Below are 25,977 nucleotides of genomic sequence, written 5' to 3'. Positions count from 1 at the left end.
ACTCTTAATGCATTATTCTAAGTTCACCAAATCCTCCCTGAACAAGTACATGCAGGCACAGGAACCCAGGCCATGAATATGTATGCCCTATATAGGCCTTCCCATGAAAGGAGCTGCTGCACAGCTCAGTGAGCCCTGTACACATCAATAACAACTTGAGAACATGCATCTGTGGCTGTATCTTGGAGAAGGCTGGCAGCAGTCGCCCGAAGGGGAAGGGAAGCTGCCATGTTGGGGACAGCTCAACCCATGTCCCAGTAGGGTGCCAACTTTGACTGAAGCTATTCTGGGAGATCTTTTTTTCTAACATATATTAGTTTATTTTCTTAAAATATCCTATTAAAATCTCCCAGATCGCTTTCAGTAGTCACCGGGAAATTAATGCTGATTCCAATAGACTCCTGGCCAATCTGGGAGGGTTGGTAACCCTATGTCCTGAGCAGACCAAAACCTTATCTGAGCCACCAGAACTCCCCACCCCTCTTGGTCCTCAGGGCTGTGCTCCCAAGGTCCTGCCTGGAGCAGACTGAGCGCGAGCCTGGGTCCATTAAAATATGTTTTGCAAATATAAAAGATCTGGATGAAAAATCATCCCACTGCCACTGAGTTGCAGGGCAGACTGCCTCAGACTCAGCCACTGCCAGTGTATTTTTACTTTATAGTGGTATTCACGGGCAGATCTAGAATTTTGAAAAGCAGGGTGCAGATGATGAGGGGTGTCATCCCATATAACACGACGCACATTTTTCTCCAGTTAAAAATAAATTACAAACTTTGCTAAAACACTGGAGACCTAGGGCTGCCTTATTCAGTTTAAGATGCAAGCAAAAACAAATATAACTTCATAGGAAGGAGCTAAAAACAACCTGGAGGGCTGCAAAAGAGGAGCTTCATGACCAGGAGCAGCTAGCAGACAGCAGAACTGCAGACGAAAGGCTAGCCTGATTGGTGGAACATCAAGACCCATGAAAAAGGAGGGAGGGTCATTAACGTTTGTGAAGAATTTAGAAGGGATCAGGTAAATGACAGTGAGCCATGAAGTCACACTGCCTGACTAGAAATGCTGCTGCCCCTGCCAAGCAGTTGGTTTTAAACTTTGGGTGGAGCAGGAACCTGGATGCATCCCAGGTGGCTTTTGTGCAGAGCCCAGCTCGGATCAGGGCCTGGTTCTGCTGGGCACCGTGGGTATGACTGCATTGCTCCAGCACAGTGCCTGCTGCACACGCGCTGCCTGCCAAGTCGGGTATCTGCCTGCCTGCGGCTCCTCCCACGAGCTCGCACGAGGTGCTGCACTAACAGCTCCACTCCTCGTGGTTTGGAAGTGTGTCACGTCTCAGGAGGACACCCCTCGGCTTCCCGTTGAGGCCATGTGAATATTCCCCTAGCAAGGGATGCCTCCTGCCCCCTGGTATCACTGTCTGGAGATCAGGAGGAGGCAGGGTAGAGCTGCAGTGCAGCTGAGGGACCTGAGGCACAGGGAGAGGAAGGAGGACACCCACAGGGTCCCCTTCTCAAGTGTCAGGCTGCTCATCTGGGGATGGCCCATTGCCGGTCATTTATTCATGCTCATGCTTTGGGCAGAAACAGGGGCTTCTGAAATATTACCGCTCTCATGAGGGAGAAGAGCCTCAGATGAGGAAGCAGGGGCACAAGTAGGAGAGGAGACCTGTGCCTCTCAGGAACATGTCTCACCATGCATGCCCCTCACCTTCCCCACGCAAAGGGGCCTGCAAAGTGCACTGGCAGCTCTTGACAAATACCTGAGGGCACGTCCTGGGCTGGGTTACGTCCATGTCAGGCTGCCAGCTCGGCTTGGCATGGATGCTGCTGAGAGCTGGGCAGGATCGATCCAGAGAGCAAAGGGCCACTTCAGCTGGTTTGCAAAAGCATTAACGTGCCAACAGCCAGGTGCTTTTCCCATGGGAGAAGCGATGTGAAAAAGTCTTAGGAGCTGCACGGAGCTAAGCCCCAGAGCTGGCGGTGTGCTCATTCTTCATGATTTTCACTGCTAGGAAGTGGACAGGTTTGGGAAGGGCTGGAGGAAAGGGCTCCCCACTCTCAGCCGGCCAGGATCCAGGCTGCATTTGAAACAATAGCCTTTTTTTTTTCTCCCCTGGCAGCAATCACGCCGAGGCTCTATAGCAGAGGAGATCAGAGGCCTGGACTGATGTGATTACCCAGCCCCAGTCTCCCATATCTGAGGATAATGCTATTGACCTTGTCCCTGATGGCAGCGGGGCTTGGGTGGGGTCGGCGTGGCTGATACGTCCTGTACTTGGTCTGTCACCACTGTGCACGTCTGTCCTAGCAGACACAGCAGGGCTAGGAGCAGGAGTCACTGGGTTGATATTCAAGGGTCAGAGTTTAAAAGCCATGCTGGCTTGTTTTCGCAAAGCAGCTGGGAGCCCCGGCCCTGCAGCAGAACCCCATGGTGGGTCTTGCAAAATGGTGCCAGCCCCAGAGAGCTGGCAGTCGGGGAAAGACAAGGCAGCAGGCGGGCGCAGAGACAGACAGACAAGCATGAGGAAGCAATGTGACAATATGCATGTGATTGAAGGTTCCTTTCTGAGTGGCAGTGGCTATAGGCCCGATCAAATCTTGCTCCTTTCTCTTTCAGAGTTCAACCAGACAGTCCAGGGTTCTGGAAATATGACAGACAAAAGCAGTCAGGATCAGCTGCTGTTTCTCTTTCCAGAGTTCAATCAGCAGAGCCAGGGCGTGGGGCAGCTTGACGACGCCTGCTCTGAAACCCCCAGCAAGAAGATGCGGCGGAATCGCTTCAAATGGGGGCCTGCCTCGCAACAAATCTTGTACCAGGCCTACGACCGCCAAAAGAACCCGAGCAAGGAGGAAAGGGAGGCGCTGGTGGAGGAATGCAATAGGTAAACCGGGCGCTGGCTTGGCTCCGGGCTGCATCCCCCATCCATTGTCTCCCGATAGAGTCGAAAGCCTTTGTTTAAAACAAACAAATGAGCCAACCGAGCTGCGGCTCTATTGTCCTAGGCTGTAGGAGAGGGAGCTTGCCAGGACCTGCTGATAAATGGTGGTGATCCTGGAGACGCTGTTCCATCTCTTCCCTTCCTCACCGTCCTGCTGCTTCTTCACTCTTGGCTTCCACCGTGGAGGAGGAAAAGAGTTGCAAAGCTTGCAGGGTTTGGTTTCCCTAGAGTTTCAGAGAGGTGGTTCTGAAATCAGGCAGAAGGTGGCACCATGTAGACTAGCCTTCTGCCTAGTGTTTCGTTGTCGGAGTGGATGAGTGGGTTCTGCTGATCGAGGCTCTGATCTGGAAGATGGTCCCAGCATGTGCATCTCTGACCCTGACTCTGCTGAAGTCGCTGTGTGTCCTCACGTGTTAGGAGTGGAGCGTGCACTCGCAGGTCCCATCCAGCAAAGCCTGTAATGGCTGCAGAGTCGGGATCTACATCCCAGCTTGTCCAGAGGCCAGCAGCACCTCTGTGCACAGCTGGACTTGGTGCCTCTCTCTCACTCTTGATTAGTGAGGAGTTGGCTAGGTTTGAGCAGCCCCCCCATCCTAGATGGCAGCTCAGATCTACCCCCAAAGCCACACCAAGCCCCTCTTGGGGTTCTTGAATGCATTTGAATGCATAATTTTATATGCATCCTTGGACTGGAACCGCAACTACAAGGCACAGGTTGAGGAAGCCCGGATCAATGGTTATAGCATTAGTTTGGGACTTGGATTCTGGTCCCTGCTCTGCTACAAACTTCCCTTATGACCTCTGGCAAGTTGCTTGCCTACTTTGTGCCTCAGGTCTCCATCTATTAGATGACAGAATAGTGCTTCCCCCTCCAGGAGCAGGGCTTGTGAGGATAAAAACATTGAGGCCTGTGAAGTGTTCAGAAACTGCCGTGCTGGGCAGGCCATTTCCATATCTGTGTTAGAGGAGGTGTGTAGGTCACCTCCACGGAAGAGAGGTTGAGCTGGCTGCTCTGCCACCAATGCTTTGTGGGGCCATAACCATGTTACCTTTTCCTTTCTGCCTCAGTTTCCCCTTGGGTAAAATGGGGCTGTTCCAATCTTACCTCACTCATGGGGTGGCATGGAGCCAGATTGACTGGCACCTAGACATGTGCTCTGGCGGTGCTGGGCTGTGTGGTGACGGTGTTTGGGCATAGCACCCTGTTCCAAAGTGTCGTCCTCTTCCCCGCAGGGCAGAGTGCCTCCAGCGTGGGGTGTCCCCTTCCAAAGCGCATGGGCTGGGTTCCAACCTGGTGACCGAGGTTCGCGTCTACAACTGGTTTGCAAACCGGCGGAAAGAGGAGGCCTTTCGTCAGAAGCTGGCCATGGACGCCTACAGCACGGGCCAGCCGCACAGTATGAACCTCCTGCTCTCCCACAGCTCGCCCCACCACACCCAGCCCAGCTCCTCGCCGCCCAGCAAAATGTCAGGTAAGCCAGCCCCTTTCCAACCCAGCCCAAACAGACTGTGGGCATGAAGCAGCTCTGCCGTAGGCAGCTTGTCCCTTCTCCCCGGTGCTTGGGTTTTCCCTTAGATTTAATCTAGATGACCACAGGCTGTAGTTTAGACCCGCAGACTCCTGTCCTGTCCTGTGTGGTACAAGAGAACAATGTTTCTTCATCTTCATTATTGCAGTCTGTGAGATATTTGAAAACGGTTGTCTTGTGTGTGCATGTGTGTCCATAATCTCCTTGTCTCCAGACTCACAGCCTCGGGGTTAAGGTATTGGGATAATTCTGGGGTGGCTTAGTGCCACCAACTGCTTGGTGTCTCAGGCTGGCCACTGAATCTTTCTGGGCTTCAGTTCTCCATCTGTAACATGGGGAACAACTGGACTTCATTATTCTCAGTTTGGACTTCTGCTACTCTCATCCCTTTAGCTTGTCAGCTGTATGGAGCAGGCTCTGCCCCTCTTACAATGTGTGGGAATCTCCCTGATCGTATGTGCAACTTGTGGGTGCTGGTGTAATGCAAACATGAAGGTGGCAGATAAGAGCAAGGTCTGACTCTTGTGTATTGATTTATCTGATAATGCAGGTTGGATTTCAACAGGGGCAGGGCTTCCCTTTGCTTCTGACCAGTTTGATTAAGCAGATCCCACGCAGCGGCTGCAGTAGAAAGAGAAATGGGCAGGGCAGAGACCTTTTATCATGTGGAGCTGCCAGGGGCTCTTCTGTGGAATCAGGAAAAACCCAGGAAAATCAATGGACTGATAGTGGTAGGAGTGGGGAATTTAATCTGTTGTGTTACCTTGAAACATAGCTCCTGAGGCTGTGGGCCTGGGATGAGCAATCTGCAGGCCAAGCCCCATGCCTGGATAGGATAGAGGCTCTAGGCTTTGCTGCATGGGCACTGGTTTGTGAAGTCTGTGTCATGGCAGGAGGACGGAGAGTGAAGTTGGGGTGAGGGTGTCCTGTGAGCAGGTTTTGACCCCCAGCCCACGCAGCAGCAATGTCAGTGGAGCATGCCTGGCAGTGACCCAGGCTGCCATGTGTGTGTGAGAGCGAGTGCAGCTTGCACGCTGATGGAGGGGAAAAGCCGTGGAGGAGGATGGTGGATACAGCAGTGGGCATGGCTGTGTGCTAGGCAGAAAGGAGAGCATTTGAGCCTGACTCTGCCCTGTTGGCCAGGCTGCCATTGCTAGAACACCTTGGCCTTCCAGGACTGAGCTGGGTGTGCATGGGAAACCAGGGGCACATGGGGTTAGCCCCCGAGGTGCTTTTTTCACCTGAGGAGAGCAAAGCATTGCCAGATGCATAGCTTTGTCCTTAAAGGACAGTGCAAGTGACAGTCTGGGGTGAGTTCGTACCACCCCCTGCCACGGTGGCATTTCTGCAGGCCAAGAACGGGAGATGTGGAAGGAAGGGGCGCATGGACTCCTACTCTGGGTCCCAGCAGAAAACAGAACTGTGCATCTCTACCCCCAGCCCAGAAAGAGAGAGGGTGTCTAGGGTGCTTTGCTCTGAGCTGACTGGTCTAGGGGACTGGTTGGTTGGTTGGTTGTTGTCACTCATGGGCCCATTCCACCATTAAAGACAGGTGTCAGTGCCCACATTCCCCTCTTTCCTATAAGCCAGGGGAACATTATTCAGGAAACAGAGCTCCTCACTCCAAGGGATGCTCTGGACTGGAGGAGGAAGGCACTGGGACAGCGATCTCTCAGCTCTTTCCCCTTTAGGAATTGCATGCGTTCCTGGGCCTGCATTCCATATTAATGAGAGACTGGCAGAGAAAGGGAAGGACCCACATTGCCTAAGCCAAACGAGCAAATCCCAACTGCAGTTCTGGGCAGTGGAGGGGAGGGAGAGAGGACTGGAAAAGACCCAGCTCCTAAGAGAGTGGAAGCTAATCAGAGAGGGCCTGGGCTTGAGCAGTGGTGTGGGGCATTGTCGGGAAAACAATCCCCATTGTCATTGTACCTGTAATCTGCACACCAAAGTCAGCAAGCTCCAGCGGCACACAAAAGAGGGCCGCTTTCTGACAAGCCCCAGGGTCGCAGGAGGGTCACTGTGGGGTCACCAGCTCCCATGGATGGCCTGGCTTGATGGGTCACAGAGCAATGCAGTGGCCTCTTCTCTTTTCCTTTTTTTTTTATTTATGGAAGGGAGACAATCAGATCAGAGCCATCCCAAATCCATCTGGAATGGGGTGGGGAGGGGGATGAAGCCAACCTGTGTCTTGGAAAGCCCTCTCTATATAGAGCCACCAGAGTGGCGGTTTCTCGTTGACATGCACATCCTGGCCTTGGAGAGTTTCCAGTCTGAGGTTCGGATGAAGGGGCCAGCTGATGGGGGCAAAGATCAAAGGATGGGGCTGCTTGTCCGAGTTCTCATGCTGCTGGTAGTAAAATTGGTCCCTGGCCTCCAGGTACTTACAGACCGCTTCAGCTGGATGAGGAACTGTCTCTGTAGCTGGGGAATGAGCTAAGGGGCCATATATACCCCAAGACACTATTCTAGCTCCATCATTGAAATTCCAGCTGTGGCTAGTGAAAGAATGAAGACCAGAGGTGGCACTGGGCACGAGCTTGCACTGAAAGTCCTTCTCTCCCCATAGCTGAGAGGCTGCAGACCATAACTTGATGCTGCTCTGTGCCAGCCTCCCGTGGCTTTTCCATCCATCCCTGCTGCAAAGCCTCCAGCTGACTGGGAGCTGCTGGTACATTCAAAACTGTGGATGCTGCAGCTATCCATCAGGTGTGAAGCCCTGCTACATTATGGCTCATAGCTGCCAAGACTAGTAGCTCTAGTCATGGCTCTGGGTGTTGGTATTAGCAGAGGGGAAAGAATCCTTTAGTGCCAGACTTGTATGCCTCTGTGAGGATACTGTAGTTGAGCAGCTGGATTTTAGACAAAGGCCTCACAGAATGAACAAGGGGACTAGAGTTGGAGAGAGGTGGAAAGGGAAGTATCAGAGAAGGGAAGTTTGAAGCTGCTGTATCCAGCCCACTCCTGAGCAGCTTAAACCCACACAGTTCCTGTTTGCATCTCTCTCTATTCAGCGCTGAATCAACTGAAGTAGCGCTTTGATAGATATTTTTTGCTGAGCTGGACTCGTTCGGCCAGGTCACTTTGTCACCTGTCCGAACAAATGGGACAGATGCTTGTGAGTGCTTCCCATCCAAGGATCTTGGTGTGCTTTTCAAATAGGAATGAATTTGATTCCTCTCTGAAACAGGCCTCCAGCATTTGTGGCCAGAGCTAAATGTTTAATTTGATGCATTTATCATTGTGATGTATCTTCCCCTGCAAGCCCAGTTGGAGCTCTAGGTGCAGATAGGCGTCTCAGAGTGGGCGACGCGTACAAATGATCTGCCTCTTCTAAAATCAGACCCTTCTTAAGGAGGGCTCTACAACCATGCAAGATGGCATGCAACCAAACTGTGCCCTGGGGTAAATCCACCAAAGCTAAAAGAGTTGGTTTGGATTTGCATCCGTGCAATGAGAGAAGAGTTTGGGCTGTGTACTTTAGAACATAAGTGTAGTTGGGGTCTAGGCAGTATAAAAGCTACGTGGGTCCTGGAAGTATGGCAGGGATGTGCTTGTGAAAGCAGGCTTGCTGGGGACGAGGACTATTGGCCATCCCTATAGAAGTCGTGGAGTTCAGCAGGAGCGTATCCATTCCACATACAGCAAGTACATGATGACCAAAATGTGACCCTAACCCTGGAATGTCCCACACAATGGGAATGACAGGCAAGAAGTTTGCCCTTCTGTCATAGGCTGATTGCTTACAAGGTGCCCTACAAGCACATTGTCAGCAAAATCAGCTGTTTTCAGTGTTCTCCTCCTGGCTTTACAATAATGCACCAGCATGCAGCCCCGCGTTGTCATGGCATTGTCCTCCTTATGCATGCTTAATTGACAATTAAGCTGGGGCTTTGAACGAGCCTTGTTGCCTTTGATGTATCCTCATCCTTCCAGCCTGCATTGGGTCGCCCCATGACATCCTTTGTTTTCTTCTATTAGGGGGACTGCAATTACAGTAACATGTTCATTTATCTTGAGGCTGGAAGGCCGTTAAGGCTGGGCCTTTATTTTCCTAGCACTAGACTCAGTCAGCAGGAGCTGTCCCTGGGTATAGGCCCCAGTGACAGCCTATTCTCAGGCTTCTTTTCAGCTGGCCAGGAGTGATGGCTGTCTCTGATATGGCTCCTCAATTGGAGAAAGACCCCTCTGCAAAGGTCATGAGGGCTGGGTGGCGGGAACCAGTTGAATTTGCTGGAGACTGGTGCTCACATTGATTAGATTCTTAAAGGAGGTGGAAACGGGCACGGGATATGAATAAGGCCAGCTGCGGGTCGCGGGCACAGGCTTTCTGGCACTGCTGAAGGACCCTGCTGTCTGCAAAAGCCACCCAGTCTCTCCAGAGAGCAGGATTCTTGACATACTTTCATACCCGCTCCCGAGAACAGGGTAGGGATGAGATATGCAGCGCACGATATCGAGATGGGAGTGCCGGGTGCCTGGCATAGGGAGGGGAAGTCTGACTTGGTGGGGGGGCATTAGGAATGGTCTTGATCACCAGGAGAATAATTACCTCTTGCAAAGACCCCCCGCAGGAGGCTCAGCTGGGGAGGAGGGGCCATCTCGTAACACCCAGGCCTGTGCTTGTGGGGCCTCGACTAGTGCTGGTGATTGACCAGAGACTGGTATGGAGGGGGCAGGCCATGTCCAGCCATGTGGCTCTGGAGGCAGACCCCAGACAGGGAGAGGGTTTGAGGTTGGGCCAAGGCAAGGCTCAGGCTCATGTTCACCAGCTTCCTAACTTCCCGGGATGTTCCTGTGAGATTTTGGCTGTGGGAGAAACTCGGATCATACCAGATCCAGACAACAGGTCCCTTTCCACCAGTGAGCCACCATCACTGGCCTAATCTTACAGGCAGCTTCAGATCCAGGGTCTCAAGCCTCACAAGCCATTTTCTCCTCCCATTCTTTCCTGAAATGTGCGGACTGCTGGTTTCAGGGCTCTGGTTCGAGCCTCTTTTGCTAACTGGTACCAGTAGGATCATGGATAAGGAGCCCCTGGATGACTGGTTAATGGCTTCTTCTCCGGCATTTTTAATGACTACATACTAAGGCCTGCCCTGAATGAACGGACCCATTGCAATTGGCTGGTGGCTCCCAGTCCCAGCCGTCTCACTGACCACGCCAGCGACTGTCCATGCTGGGATGTGAACTGCCCTTGCACCATGTGAGGGGGTTGTCTGGAGCACTAAATGCCTTAACAGCTTAATGGCATGCCTGAGACACGGCACTAGCGCCCACTTCCTATCCTCCTCCTTGCCATCTCCCCCCGCCCCCAAGTGCCTTCTATAGACACACAACAATAGGACCTGAATTTATGGGGCTGTTGTAAAATTATTCATTTATTTATACGTGCAGCATTGTTTGTTATGGGGCAATTGCAAAATGGTTCCTTTATTGACACCCATATCAATGGAAGCTTGGTTAAAAAGTGGGATGTTTTTATTCCTGAATGGATGAATTGGGAGCTCTGAAGAGACATGATGAATGCCGGCCACCTTTATAAATATCAGAATAAAAACTTGAAACCCTTGGGTAGCCCTCCATCCAGTCCTTAGCCTTATTCTTTAAGTATTTGGAGGTGGCTACATTAAAGCCGGTTTAAGGGGCTTTTAAATCCCTGGACTTTTGCCTTCCCATAGAGCATTTATCAGTGATCTCAATTGTCTGTTTGATTTGAAGGTCAGCCTGTGTTTTATCTTGTTAACTCAATGCCATCCCATAGGCTCTGGTTTATGCCATTTTTATCTTCAAGGGTCCCGAAAACAATCAGGATATTGATGAGATTAACTGACATGGAGCTCCAAGCTCGGGCAGCCGGCTTCCCCGTGATAGCCCGGGCAAACTGGGGTTTGCATACAAAGGAACAAGGCAAGCCCTGTTTCCCGGGTAAAGGTGTGTCTACTTACAAATGAGGCAACCGTGTCCCGTTCGAGCGGCTACCTGGAAGCAGGCAGAACAGGCACGTGTGTGTCACCGATTGCAGAGTTCTGGCTAAGACCAGCCCGCTCAGACCGGCTTTTTAGGAACGCAGAGTCTGCTATGCACCACGCTGGGAAGCCAAGGTAGAGGGGCGCTAACAGGCAACTGTTAGCTACCCGTTGCTCACCTCTGATATGGAGGGGCAATAGCTTGAGTCTTTGATGCCTCTTGGTCTTGTCCACAACATGAATCTTCCAGAACGCCAGTCACTTCCAATTTCTGTCCTGCTCTCGTGCAGGTAGTGTTTTTTTTCTAGTGCCCACCTAGGATTGGGCTCTCTGCAGGCTTCAGACAACCCTGTGCATTGAACTCTCCGATGGTGCTGCTTGCAGATGTAGTGAATTGGACCTTGAGGGCAAATCCTGGCTCAGCTGAAGTCAGTGGCAGAATTCCCGTTGGCTTGAATGAGGCTGAGATTTTACAACAATAACCCAGCTGGGCAGAGGGTTGCAATGTGGCAGTGAACCCCAGATCCATTAATCCCCTCTGGGTTTGGGTGTTCCTAAATGTATCTCCCTGAATAAGAGGAATATAGGACCATGCAAATAAGGATTATAGCCATTTCTCTAAGGAGCGGGTGGAGGAGGTGACGGGGGAAGAGGAAGAAGCCGCTCTGTGGTGTTGTCTCAGCTGAATCTCCAGGATGTGGCTTCTGAAAGTTTCCCATGCTTGAGGCTCCCCTGTAGCAATGAGTGCTGAGGCTATCGACCCCTTCGTTTTGTTGGAAAAGCAGGAGCGGGCAGAAGGGTTTGAATGGCAATGTGTAGCGATGGGCAGGAAGTCCTACCAAACAGGAGCAAACCGTGGTTTTTGTGGAGGAGTACGTGGGCTCAAAGGTGCATTTCCTATCCCATTTGCAGTGAGTGACATGTCTCAAATCACATGAAGCCAGTGATTAGAGTGTAATGAGGATTGCCCTGAAAACATTGAGCTGCACATGCCAGGATATCTGTCCAAGGTACCTGTTCACTCTGGGCCCAGCCCAAAACCTATGGGCACCTTTTCATAGACTTCAATTGACTATGGTCAGATCTTCTAAGACTGGTATAGACTTCTTACCTAAATCTCTCCTCTTGGTCCCTTTCTTTGGATGTGAGTTTTCAGGTCAGAAATGATTCAATGAAGAATGAGCTCAGTAACTTTAAAACTGCTGTGATTGTGATGTCTCTTGCCTACTTGAATCCCTGTAAGCTGTGGGAGGACGGTTGGTGATCGGTCGGCAGCCTTAGGGAAAGGTGTGTGTGTGCAACTGCAGTCAACCAAGTGAATCGACTTTCACAGACAGCTCTTAGTATTCTCAGCTGAGTATAAATCAGCACCTTTTGCAATACAGCTAAGTCAAGTTATAACAATTGAGGATTTGGCCCTGTATCCCACTAATGCATCAAACTGAGCTGCATTGTGGCACTATAAAAATCCTGCTTGTTGCAATATTTTACTGTTCTGTTCATGGTCCTGCTATGTCAGTACAGTGTGCTGTTAGGAGCTTTTCTGGCTTTATTGGGGGTAATTAGGACTTTATGACACCAGCAGAAGGGGAGGGGCCAGTCCCAATAAACAGGTTTATAATGGGTATAAACTATGCCCTGTATAACTTAGCCAGATTAACACTTTCGAGACATTTTGAGTGGCAGCCCAAAAAGCCAAATCGTACTTTGCTTCATTCACTGTGGAACTGCAAGTTTGAAAGGAGGAAGGTCTCTTCACCATCCGGCTCAAGCCAGGAGGGAGCTGGAAGCAGGGCTGCTGACTATGAGGGATGTAGAAGGCTACCTACATCTCTGAGAGACGTATCTGAAAAGCAAAATGAAATCTTTCCTGTTAACCGATCCCATCTCTGCAGCTCCTTGACTCTTGAAAATATTTAGCTGTTGTGTCCGTGACAGTCAAGGTGGCTACACCCTAGATTTAGTGCATTTTTCCATCAAGGCTTCTTGGCTGTCAGCTCTGGAGTCCAGTCATCACCACCTGTAGCTCACGGGGGGTTTTGTTGGGAAGCCTGTAAAGCTTCAAACACAAGTGCATTCTAGTGGTGTCAGCCTGTGCATTGTAAACTGCATTTTCAGGGTTTATAAGTTGCTCATAAAAAATCACTTGCAGCTGAAACTGGACGTTTGTCATTTCCCCAGCTCAGGAGATGGGGAGGGTGGGAAATAATTGTGCAGCATTTGGAAGCAAATCATATCAATCTGGCTATTTAATTATGAAGGAACCAAGTCCCCAGGCCAGTTCTGCCCTGCCAAAGGAAAAACGAAGGACTTTTGAGATATTCATTCTGTGCTCTTTCTTCCAACTTAAGCAATGTGTTTTCTTCTCCTTTTGGATGTGGGAGAAGGAGAGATGGAAGCCTGTCATTGAAAGTTGAGCAGTAACAGGGTTGTTATGCCCTTAGATGTTTTGGGTTGTGAGCCTGGTCTACTAACTGGCTCTGCATGTGTACACCCTACAGCAAGAGCTGATGGGCATCCGAGGCTGTGATTACTGCCCATGAATGAGGAATTTGAGGCAGCACAGTGATGCCAGAAGCTTGTAGTGATGAAGTCCTTGCCCTTTGTATGCACCAGCCGTTGCTACTTACCAACTGGATATAGGTCTAATTTATTTTAAGAGAGATCCTGCCTCGAACAGGACTGGATGGTCTCTAGAGGGCTGATCCAGCACTGTTTTTAGCATGTATTTAGCATGACAACAGCACGGCGCTGGTAGCAAATGGTAAAACCAATACAGAGCTATAATAAGCCAGATGAAAGAAATAAGACTCACGCTATTATTGCAAGTGTCCAGCTCTGATGGGTGACAAGGAAACCCACAAGAGGTTCCTGGCACAGGGCAACAGCTCTGATGGGGCAAGGGCACCGGGCTGTCAGTGGGAGATGATTTCCAGATCACCGTTAATCCAAAGGACAGGGGCTTTTTTGATCTGTAGTAAAGGGGGCTGTAGTAGAGCCATGGGACATCCGTTTTCCTGGCCATTTTAACCAGCCTTGCACTAAGAATATATAGCCGAGTAGAGGGAGCTGTGACATTTACAGTCCTCACTCTTGGAATAAATGACGCTAGGCCCAGCTGTCACTGATGTTTTTTCAAGATCAGACCTCAGGCAAGGATGAGACCAGCTCCATCAGGCCTGATCCAACCCCTGGGACAGCTTACAGAGGGACTTTCTTGTTGACTGCCATGGGTGGGGATTGAATCGGGCTCTTTGTAGGGCTCTAACTTAGGCAGGAGACATTTGCAGTGAGCCACTCTGTTAAAATTTGCATCCCTTGGATCAAAGAGGTCATTCAGGAGGAAGCTCTGTGGAATACACATAATGGAGCAGCCCACTGGAGGGCTGCCTTCGGGCCAGGGGGATGTAAAATTTAACAAGGGGAGTAACTACAGGGGAACAGCACTGGGCTGCATTTTTCTGTGCTGGGTGTCTAGGGGAAAGCAGAGAGTGGGATCCCTGTGATGCCTGAAGAGCTGACCTCTGTGCTCATGTCCTGCTGATATTACAAGGCCATGGTTCCTGGGCACACTGGGCATCTCTTGAGGGGTGTGGGGCAGGAGGGTGGATTTAAGTTGGCAAGTCCATACTGGCACCTACCCCAAAACCCTGCTCTTCCACCCTTCGGTCCCCTCATTGCCACAGTAGCAGGCAAGTCTGGAGACTACAGAGCCATTTTGCCCTGCCTACTGGATTGATTGCATATCAGAACCATGGCCTTTTTGCTTCCCGCAAAAGTTTTGTATGCCCACAAGAAGCAAGGAAAGAAGGGAGGCAAGATCTGCCCTTCAACTGGAGGCAGATACGATTTTATGCTACTTCTTTGCCTGGGATAGGAAAGCACAGGACTGGCCAGGAATGGAGAATAACCTGGGCACTGTCACCGCTCATTTGGATGGTCTCCTCTTGGCTGCAGGTTCTTGGGCATCTGTAGCACCTGGATTGTTTATGGGAAAATCTGAAGACAAGAGCTCCATGTTTCATTGCCCACCCTGCTCTCGCCCCTGCTTCACCCAGAGGATTCCGAGCACCAGGACAAATTTCAGTCTGGTTCTCAGTGAACTGCATTGGGCAGGAAAACTCCCCACCTCGGGGATCAGTCCAGTCCTGTGGTCCTAGGTGAGAAGCCTACCTGTAGCTCGTAAACAGCCACATGTGCAACACTTCCCATGAACATCTGTGTGATGGGATGGGTAGGTGTGTGTGTGTGAGCACGTGTAAGTTAACCCCTTGGTCACCACTGACTAGGTAGTGACCACACACCGCATCATACCCTAACCTTGGCAGCACTGGGAATCTTCCAAGTTATTGTGAGCTCCTAGGAGTAGGTGCTTTCCCTGTCTCAATACGTGTGCAGGAAGAATCTGCCTCTTAAACCGCAGACTGAGGCTGATATTTAGAAGGTCAGGAGCTGACCGTCTCAGGATTGGGCTAGGACTGTCGCTGATGCTGGGCTAGCTTGCCTAGAAAACAGGGCAAAGCCAATAAAACATTTCACAGGCTGTGCAACTTAGCGGCCAAAACAAAAGCTAGGTCCAATAAACAGACTTTTATATTATGGCTGTAGCTCTAGTAAAGCAGCCTTAAAAAGCCTGAGCTATCCATTCACACCCATTAACGGCGATTCATATGCAGGTTCCTATCATAGTCGGCTGCCCGGGTTTGATGGGAGGGAGTCTAAAGAGGAATAAATGCCTTTACACTGGTGCTGCCTCAAGCTGTGGAGCTACAAGGGGGCAAGAGTGAACAATTGCTCCAAGTCTTCAATAGCCGTCTGACCCGGCCGTTCCATAAACCGTGAACTCTGACTGTATTGTAAAAAACCTTTGAGAGCTTTCTCTATCCTGGGTCCTTGCAAGAGGAAATCTTTGTGCTGGTGGCAAAAACAGCAAGTACTTTTGCAAGTGAGGATCTGATTTCCTCATTGAAGGCAAGACTGAATTTCCAAAGATGGCAGGACAGCTTTGGGTTGTCAAACAATGGATCGTATGCATCCTTGAACACCCGTAAGGGGCTCCGTATGGGACAGTACATATCCCCAGAGAAAGTCTCTGCCCTGGGCAGTTGACAGTCTAGGGGGAGTCATGAAAGCACAGGATTTTCAGAAATGATTGTAGGCTCTCACTTTATGACTGTCCAGTGTGAGATGCTGAAAAAGAGGCCTGATTTTCAATAAATCTTAAGCGCCGTCTCTCCAAAAATTCTGGTCCTATTGAAGAATCCCCAAAACTAGCTCCTTCTGGAAGATCTTATTCTGGGTACACTGAGAAATCTGTGGTTGGGAAGACATCACTTGGATTTATTTCTACTATTTGTGCAAAATATATTACAAATGTATTTCCCTTGGGCCATCTGAAAGGGGCTTTTTTCTTCTTTTTTTTAATGTGGTTTCAAATGAGGAGAAGATGGTGGTTCGGTGAGTGGGTCTGGGGAAAGAATTATGTGCTGGGTGGCAGCCTGAGGAAAAATGCATGAAGGTGGCTATCATGTAATGGGCTTCTTATACTAACGGGGCCAAGAGCTCCGTGTGTCTTCTGATGTAAAATTTCTGAGTGCTGTCTGGTGCTGAAAGTAAAGCTGGTTTTGATAGCCCAGGGATCCTGTTTGCAACTGGCATAATACCTAGCCCATACTACCTAGCACTAGAATCCTAATGGTTTGCAAATGTTAATTGTTTTAATTTGGCCAAATGTTTGCTTAGCTCGCAGTTAGCTGTGCATGATAATGATTCCATTGTATGCATGGAGAGATCCAAGGCAGGATAGTTGGGTGACTTCTTGAAGACTTTGAAGATAGCTAAGACCCAAGGTTGGCTTGTTGTCTAGGCTCTGTGTTTAGACCACTAGACTACACAGTATGCTGGTCTGACTGCATGGACTTCAAGGGTGCAGGTCCACTGACAGGCAGTGCTCTGGAGGAGGGATGCTCCCAAGCACGGCCAGCCCACCTGCTCCTACTCTCATACACCAAACCCAGAAATGAAGTGGTGAATTCAGTTTTGGACCCCCCACTACAGAAAGGATGTGGACAAATTGGAGAGAGTGAAAATGGTTCAGGGACTGAGGGGCATGACTTAGGAGGAGAGACTGAGGGAACTGGGGTTATTTAGTCTAGAGAGAGAAGAGTGAGAGGAGATTTAATAGCAGCCTTCAACTCCCTGCAGGGGGGTTCAAAAGAGGATGGAGCTGAACTGCTCTCAGTGGTGGCAGATGAGAGAACAAGGAGCAATGGGCTCGTTGCAGCAAGGGAAGTTTAGGTTGGATACTAGGAAGAATTTTCTCACTAGGAGAGTAGTAAAACACTGGCACAGGTTACCCAGAGAGGTGCTGGACTCTGCATCCTTGGAGGTTTTTAAGATCTGGCTAGACAAAACCTTGGCTGGGATGATGTAGTTGGGGCTGGTCCTGCTTGGTTTGGTGTATGAGGGTTGGACTAGTTGTGACATCCTGAGGTCCCTGCCACCCCTCTTTTTCTATATTTCTATGAAGCCACCCTAAAGGCATCTTCTCACAGCTGCCCCTCGGGTCTTTTGTCTCTGGGATACCTGAGAGGAGCTACAGGAGCTTCATTGCCCTATTGCCGGGGTTTGCGTGTGAGCAGGGGGTAGGAATATACCGCTAACGATAGCATTTCCTCCACCAGCACCCTCATTATGGCACTGTTCTTTGCCCAGCTCAATCTCCTGGTTGGTAGTAACAGCAAAACTTCTCCCTTTAACCTAGTTTGACAAGCGCTACCAAGCCTGAACCCTGAGACTGCCATGCTTCTTCTCACCAGTGGGTTTCCGGGGCATGTTACCGACCTGTGATCTTTGTCGAGAGCCTCAGGATTTTGGATTTTTTTCTTGACATCTCTGCATCTGGAGTCCTGGGATAAGCGGAAATGCTCAGCTTTTGGTTGCAAAACAGCAAATTTCTTGCCCTTAGAGTTGCGGGGATAAAATTGACAAAGTGGAGGCTGCAAGGGCTCCAAAGCTAGGCGGCACATAAAAAATATAGCATTATATATAATTATATCATAGATAATTTTGAAAAATTGCATGCTTTGTAGGGTGAATCTTATGTTTCTAGAGGAATTGACTCCTGACTTGGGAGCACTAACAGTTGGAAATATTGTGATTTTGTGTTTATAGTGGACTTTAGTTGTTCTAGAAAGTTTACTGAATTTAATAGAGATTGAAAAACAGGGGATAAGCTAACCTCACTGCTTCATGGTGCTGCTTGAAAAGCCTGTAGAAAGGCTTTCTCCCTATAAAATCTGTCAGTTTTGAGAATAGAGAATCCTATTGCATCTCTGTGCAATGTCATTGGTTTCATCCCTAGGAAATTCGATGGGAGTCGGGCATAGTTTTGCTTCATGCTCAAGGCGGTAGGAACCGGCGATGAATTGATATATCTTTTAAAATGAAACTTCTCGTCTTGGTGTTATCTCCTCTTCCGTTGTTTAAATAATGTTTCAGATTTTGTGACCCGACAGGAATCGGAATACACTTTGCATGAGGTTAGAAATACAGGATAAGAATGTGTGTGACAGCTCTGGGGTTGAGTAATGTTTACCCAGTTCGTGGCTGAGTCGCTCACTTACCCTGGCAAATGTCCACCTGCCAAAGGACATTCTTTCATTATCAGGGATGAGAAGGTTTGCTGGGAAATGACCGGGAGCCAGAGATCATGGGAGGATTGCTAACTGTTCGACATGTTTATCCAGCTGATGGTGAAAAGGAGAAAGCCTTTTCCATGGTTGTCCTATGGTTAGTTTGTTGTGCAGTGGCATGGGTAGTCATACAGCGGATTCTCCCTGCATCTCAGGGGTAGGTGGGTGTGCTTATCAGCTCCTCGCTTAGGAAGCCTGCAGGTGGAAATTGCCCGGTGAAATCCTTAGACTCCATTATAATTGACTGTCTGTCTTTTACCACTACAGAATCGTAGATTTTAAAGTCAAAAGGGACCATTAATGATCATCCCGTCCTTACAAGGTTACTCAGCAAAACTTTCACCTGGTCACTTTGGACTGAGCAAACCCTTGAGCCGTCCTCTCCTCGGGTGAAACAAGGACCCGGGTTGTCCTTTTTAAAGGACATCTTTATTGTCATTTTTAAGGACTCTTGTGCCAAAACACAAGATTCCTTACAAATGAAGAATAGGAGGTTACCGAGGGGCTGGATGATCACGGGACTGGGGGTTAAGTGGTGTAGGCAGAAGGACATAGGATGTTTGGGGATGAAAAACGTTATCTGAAGGTTGTGTGGTGTATCAAGGAACTGGTGGCTTCAGTTGAGTTTCTCAAAGGATGGGAACCTATATAGAAGATGGCATTAGTTAGTAATGTTATTGCCAGTCCCAGCTGATAGGCTAGGAATGGAAGGGGGCATGGAGATAAAACCCCATTTTGAAGCATTTCTCAGCCAGGCGAAGAGCCAGGCAGAATGATGAAGCAGTGGCACGTCTGCTGTCCATGTTGTATTGGGTCTGTGAAACATTAAAGGATTTCAGGCTCCTGGGCTCTTAGCCCTGCTCCTTTCAAAGGCAGCCACTTCGATCTCCCGGAAAAGTTAGTTAAACCTGACCGGTATATGCGGCGCTTGGCTTCTTATAATAAATGGCTTTTAGGCCACATTTGTCAAGGCAGCCTCGTAAAAAAGAAGCTTTTGTTTCCAGTGGGCTCCCTCAGTTAATTATTTGTGATCTATAGATGCTTTCCCATGATACATGGCAGATCGTATGGTTATCAACGCAGGGCTTTTTCAGTCAAACTAAGTAAATTTATATTGAAGAGTGGTGGTCTCTCCGGACTGGGTCATTCATTCCATTAAACTTTAAGGGCCTTGCATTTGGGACTCATTCTTTCACGTCCCTGTAACGATCTGTTAATTTTAAGCATCTCGGGACTGAGTTGAGAAGTACAAGACAATTCGTAACGCAGTTCGAAGAGTCCTCGATGGCTGGATGTTGCGAGGAACCAAGGAGCTTTATGAAGTTGTAGCTTACGTGAGTTGGGCCCGGGAGGAAGGTCTCCTGCTTGGTTGTAATGGGAAGAGTGTCCATGTCACAAAAACCCAAATGATTGTATTTGACAGCTGTCCCAGCAGAGAGCTCTGGCTGCCAGCCTAAAGGGCACGGGCATGGGAGTCCTCTGACCATGTAATTGGCTCCAAAATGAGGGACCCATGCCACCCCGCAGCCTCTACTGAAGTCATCAGTGCTCCTAATAGGCAGGAGGATTTGGCTGCAGAGATCTTGCATCAAAATCAGGGCCAGTGAGACCAAGAGCTGAACTGACGTAAGGTGTGGACAGATGAAATGGCCATACTGAATTAAGGGGGGAAAGGGAGTGTCTTAGTATGTGTCAGCTGATGGTAACTATTTTGGATGTCTTCTCCATCCTGCACTAGGTGGAATATAGGGCAGAGCAATTGAGCTGTGAATGAACTACTGAAGTCTTGTGGTTTACCTTCCACTTACTGCTGGGCAGAGAAGATGCATGAAGACACAGTGGATCAGATCAGGTTTAATCTGGCCTCTCCTGCCCAGGGAGGTTGTCCCACCATGGCCAGGTGGGTCAAGGGCAGCGCGCGGTGGTTGAATCTTGCACTGCTGCTGGCCATGGTGTAGATAAAGAAAAGCTGTCGTTCCACCACCTTGCTCTTCTGACCAGTTCTGCAATCAAAAATGTTTCTCATGACACCAAATCTCTGGGCCTGGTGGAGTCTGGGAAGCCAACCCTGGCATCTTTTCTTGTGCTATTCCCCCGGCCTGTCCTCACATCTGCCGTCGGAGGTAGTCACAGTTGTTATTCAAGGATGACATAGGTTTGCTGCGTGCCTCCCTGCAAGTCCTTGACTTGCTTTGGCCTCTTCTGTGGGGCTTGTCTTTTTTTGCTACCCTCTCGGGGACGTATTGTTGACTGACACAGTAACATAAATGCTGAGGCCTTGGACTCCATGGTGCATGCCAGCCTGTCAGCACGCATTGTGTACTTTCCCTCTTGGTGGTTTTCTAGCTTTTACTGTTTCAGGGAGAGGGAGAGAGATGGTTGTAAACACGCCGCGGAAAGGTGGAGCTTGCACAAAAGGTCTCCGTCAAGAGTTTTACAACTCTCAGCCTCCCCTTAGCCCGGCAGCAAATATGTGTTGCATGAAGTACAATCAGACAGGGATATTCTTGACTCTTTTGTTCTCTCTGTCACTGATCCAGTGCAGCACATGGTACAGTGAGCAAGAGAACTGGGGGGTAATCTGATGCAATAAGGGCAATGTTTATTTAAAAAATAAGAGGCTTGTGTTTGCGTCTACCTTTCGTTGGCATCTTTGCGCGTGCCAGAGTTGCATGCATGCGTGCAAATAGCATGCATGAATTATGGGCAGCCAGCCAGCCATCCAACAGTCTGACTGATGCATTTCAAGGAGTGTGAAAACAATCATTGCCAGTGTGGTTATTAAGGCCTGGCTGAGGGCACGTTGTGCCGTAACTCTAGAAACTGGAGTTATGCAAGGCCAGATGGAAACCTTCTACGAGTCTGGCTTGGAAAGCCACACATCACAGGATTGTGCGTAATGCAGCACCCCCTGCCCCCAGCTTTGCTCCCAGAGCTCAGACTTCAGTGCTGTTATAAAATACCATAATCGTTTTCTGTAGGTGGGTAACCATATGCAAATAAACAGCCTTGCCTTCAGTGCCCCCCCACCTTCAGTGCCATCAGAATGAGGAGATATGTCTAGTTATAACACCAAGTAGGTTGAACTTGTCAAAGCCAAGGCTGGACTTGATGCGGGGGCTGGACTCGATGATCTCCCGAGGTCTCTTCCAGCCCTAACGTCTATGAAAGAGTTAGCAGGAGTTAAAACAGAGTCTTTCTCAGCCCCAGGCTCTGAGCAATACAGAAAATGCAGCTGAACAGAACTAAGCACCGTGACTGCAAGCTCTTTTCCCCGTGGCCTTGCTCCCATTGCTTTCATTAGTGATTAGAGAGAGGGACCAAACCTCAGCTTTCCCTCCATCCCAACCAGGATGGATTCAAGTAGAGTGGGACCTAGATACCCCATCTCTGTGACGCATGAGGGAGATGCATACCATCCAGTTGCATCCTTCCGGTTAGGAGATAACGGAGGTTAGATGTAGCCCCAAACCAGACCTCTGCCTCCAAAGAGCTCTTCTTCAGCAGGTTGGGCATGTTCAGCATCTCTGACTCCATCTCTTGGTGCGTTTCAGAGCAGGAACCGAAGCCAAGCAATAAGATAGCAAATTATCCTGGCTCTCGGGGTACCTGCATCCCTTGGCAGCGATGCATCGGAAGCGTCTTCTCCCTGGCGTCTTGCAGTTAGGGTTGATTCTTAAATTAAAGAAGCTACGAAAACATCCCTTTCTTCTCCGCCCACAAGATGATGGGGGGTTTTTTGGTGCCTAGAATAAAAATGCTTTATGACCATGCCACGGATGGGGGCTGTTAATACACTGTGCTTGGCCTTAATCGTTTTTGCAGGAGTCCGATACAACCAGCAGGGGAGCAATGAGGTCACTTCCTCCTCGACAATCAGTCACCATGGGAACAGTGCCATGGTGACCACCAGCCAATCTGTCCTCCAGCAGGTTTCTCCAGCAGGCTTGGACCCAGGCCACAATTTACTCTCGCCCGATGGTAAAATGGTGAGTACACCTGGCCTATTGTCGCTCCACCGCTGATAAGATAAGAGGGCCCAGCAGGCAAAACAAACAAGAGTTTTTGAGTTCCTAGCACAAGGCCCCGGCTGAACAATGAGGCATTGTAGGGTTGGCGGGTTAAAAAAAAAAGAAAATCTGGGCTGCCGTGAGTCAAAGGCAGGGCTGTGACCCCCGCTTTCCCCGGCAGGTCGTGCTGAACCCGGCCAATAAATCTGACACAGGCCCGGTCTTATTTTATTGATTGCATGCCTTGTAAAATATACCGCAGTGGGTGGATCACTGTTTGTTTTTCGCTGCCGATGACATGCGTGCTGATAAAATGCTCATTCATTATTTTTTTCCCCTTTCTTTCTTAAGCCCTCCAAAGTTTGAGGTTTCACCAGGGAAGCAGTTTCTGTGCAAGCAAGCCCCTTTCCCCCCTCTCTCTCCCTCTGTCTCAAACTTGCTCTCTCTTCTCCCCCATCTCATGTATACCCAACTAACACGTACGCACATGTGTATTTTCCTCTGTGACCTACAGGGCACTATGAGGCTGTAGCCCCAGCAAGGCAACTTTACCTTGGTTAGCCTTGGTCTAATGCACACACATTATGTGTTATAAATATACAAGTGAAGACAATGAGACAAGCTGCAGGTACTTCCCCAACTAGAGCCTTGAAAGAAGCTGCACGGTCACGACAATAACCGGCGCGCATAATTTGTACCCAAATTTGTAATTCCTTCTTAGATCAGCGTCCCCAGATCTGGATGTTGGAGTTGGCCCCTTGCAAAGTAGAGAGCGAGGCTGAGATTTGATGCACTTCCAAAAATTTGGGGGCGTTAATTCACCAGCATCTTACTAGTAATTACGCAAATTATCCAGAGGAAGAAGGCGATGCTGTGAGGAGATTTAAAAAAAAAAAGCAAATCAATATAAATGGCCAGGAGTATCTGCATCCATGCCATAAAACAGGCAGGGCAAGGTGTTAGTCGTTCCTTTGAGAAGACGGGAAAGCATCTTAGCTCAAACATTGTGGCATTGCTGTTGTAAGATGCCACGTCTTGGGAGCTGTTGACAGATCCGTTTGTTGTTTTGACGTCCTGGGAGGTTTATTTGCTACTGAAAGTGAAAGTCGAATCCAGCCCTGCACACTGGAGATGAATGAATCCCAGTGGTTTTAGCTGTTTTCAGGTTTATTTTCAGAAGCTCCCAATTTCCCTGCATTCCAGTCAACCTGTTTAATTCCCTGTTTTTTCCTTTGCTCTGTGATCCTGATGGTTTTTGGTCGAAAGGGTCCATCTTCCAGCCAGAGAGAGTAAGACATAATTCCCTTTAGAGGCTGGTAGCTCCCTTCTTGACCTGGCCGGATGACGTTAAGACGATGCAGTCTAAGATGCATCGTTTCCTCTCCAGCCCAGGACTCCTCTGCTGCAGTGCTGAACCCCTGAAACTGGATGTTATGTATGGATTTCATTGTATCACTGCCATGCTTTGGGGTCTCCATGGTATATTATGCATGAAGATGGCCCTTCCTTCAAGGCCATATGAGACAAACCTACAAGTGGATACAGGCCAACAACGAGCTGTTGGTCAGTCTGACCGACTGTCATCAGACATAAGCTTCAAGGCAATGAGGGGGTTTAGTTAGAGGGGGATGTTGAGATGGGTTTGTCCTTGGAGCAAGTTCCTCCCAGGAGTGAGAAGCAAGCATGGGAAGAAAGCCTCAAGATGCTTGGGTGAAAGCAGAACTGGAACCAACTTAGGTAGCGGTAGGAGTGGTGTGTACAATGCTAAAAGCTTTTGCCCACCTGTACATTAGTGCTCAACCAGCCCCACCAAAGGTACAATGCCCAGCGCCATCTCCAATTACATTCCCCAATTAACATGTAGCTGTTACCTTTGCCGGCTTATCACTCATCTCTTCAGCAGAGCTAGCCAGCGCTTGCAAGCCATTTCGTAAAAATATGCTGTAGGCTGTGGTTTCTAGTCAGCAAACATGAACTTTTATTATCCCAGATCAAACCAAGAACAGCCAAGAAAATCATTGCCCTTTAATGGTTTTTTATTCCTCTCCAAGATGCATGTTATTGAGGCTGTCAGTACTTCAGGCTTGTCACTGTTTTATGATCCTAGATTGCCTTTAACCATGGCAGTACTGGAGAACTCGCTGGGGACTGGTTTTTTATGATGTGGTTTGAATTCTTTGCTGGTCACATGATTTCTGGCTCCCTTCATTTAGTTCAAGTTTTTTTGGTTCTAATCTCATCTTGAAAGTAGTCCAAGCTACAAAGTGAGCAGTGCAGGGTCCCAGGGTGGCTTGTTTGACTTGCACACCTGGGGCGGTATAATCTGGCCTTGAAGAAACTTTGAAAGTGGAAAATACTGGATAAGGAAATATGACTCACGCTCCTGAGTGATTTGTTTGTTTCGGTTACAACCGGGCCTATCTTGCACCCACGTGTGCAAAATAAACAGGCCAGTTGGGACCAGCATCTAACAGTTTAACACCTGGCGCCCGACCGGGTCCTTTTAAATGGGAAAGGAGACACCGAAACCCAAGTGGCCGAAGCCTCGAGGCTGAGCACCTTATGCTCCCATGAATGTTGGGGCTGTTCAGTGCTGATAATTGCACCAGTTTTAATGAAGGATCTTAGTCTGCTTGTGGTGGGAACCCCAATTAAGAAGCACTGGTGAAAACCCCACATTTTCAACCAAGACAAGCTTGCATGTGTTCTGGTACTGTGATAGCAAGTCTGTGTGCATCTCGCTTTAAGTATGGGAGGAGTCTGGCTAAGGTCCGAAGAACTATTCATGCACTTAAAGTCAGGCAGGCGTTTATCTGAGAGCTTTGCTGAATTCGGGCATAAGTGATCAAAGGCCCTTAGCTAACGTTCCTAGAACAATTAGCCTGTTCCCATACTGCCTCCTGAAACGGTTCAAAAATCACCAGTCCAGCCCTGATCTGCCCTAAAAATTGGCTTAGAAATCATCATAAAATGTTGAAAAGTGCATTTCAGATGGTTTTACTTTCATTTCTGTAGCCTTTTCGAATTCATATTTTCCACCTTCTGTAATTCTGCGGACTGGACATTTTTGCTTTTTTAAAATGATGCTGCAAATCTCTCGCCCTCATGTGATTCCAGGAGCTGGAGCTCTAAGCACAACACCTCAGCTACTGGGAAGAGTTAAGATCCCAGATTTGGAGCTGGCATTTCATTTGCGGTTCTTATTCATTATTTGGATTTGCCTAGTATTTAGGAAGCCTTAGCCCTTGGACCCAGGGCCCCACACTACAAGCACAGCGTAAAAAAGTGGTTCCCTGCTGCAAGTAGCCCACAGTCTGATTGAATTTTGGATTCCCTCACACTTTGTCACTAGTCATTGGGTAATTTCCCTTCTCACCCTTTATTTCTTTCTCTCTTCTGGGGAAGGTTTCACTGTTGAACCAGTTAAGTCACAGATGGAGGGAGCAGTTGCTGTCTAGACAGCCTTAAATTTGTAGCGGTTATTTCGTTGTGCAGCACATGTCTCTGATGCTTGTTGCCCTTCCTCTATCTTGACAGATCTCCGTGTCGGGAGGCGGGCTGCCTCCTGTGAGCACCCTGACCAACATCCACGGCCTGTCCCATCACAACCCCCAGCAGTCCCAGAACCTCATCATGACGCCGCTCTCGGGAGTTATGGCCATCGCGCAAAGTAAGTGCTCTGCCCCTCTGCACTTCAGGTGTGCTCTTGTCAACGGGACTCTGTCTCCCTGAACCTGGTTGGGTTAGAAGTACAGGAAACCCTTGTTATTTGTGGGTTTGGCATTCACGGTTTCAAATATTCATGAATGCCAAACTTGCATTTTAAATACACTTTA

General features: G+C 49.0%; 1 protein-coding gene across 3 annotated transcripts in view; it reads left to right on the top strand.

Moving 5' to 3' along the window:
* HNF1B (HNF1 homeobox B) overlaps nt 1–25,977 on the top strand; it is a 49,612-nt gene that overhangs the window by 11,883 nt on the left and 11,752 nt on the right. For 2 of the 3 annotated variants that reach the window (XM_014608095.3, XM_014608094.3), the window contains exons 3-6: nt 2,618–2,882; nt 4,173–4,411; nt 21,957–22,120; nt 25,679–25,811. In XM_014608095.3, coding sequence (XP_014463581.1) covers nt 2,618–2,882; nt 4,173–4,411; nt 21,957–22,120; nt 25,679–25,811 — 801 coding nt within the window. The remainder of the gene's footprint in view (nt 1–2,617; nt 2,883–4,172; nt 4,412–21,956; nt 22,121–25,678; nt 25,812–25,977) is intronic. The other variant, XM_014608097.3, reaches the window with a different exon arrangement.

The sequence above is a fragment of the Alligator mississippiensis genome, chromosome 14 (assembly GCF_030867095.1).
Source record: "Alligator mississippiensis isolate rAllMis1 chromosome 14, rAllMis1, whole genome shotgun sequence".
NCBI classification, from domain to species: domain Eukaryota; kingdom Metazoa; phylum Chordata; order Crocodylia; family Alligatoridae; genus Alligator; species Alligator mississippiensis.
Note: the sequence above shows the minus strand (reverse complement) of the source record. Positions and strands in the feature narration are given on the sequence as shown.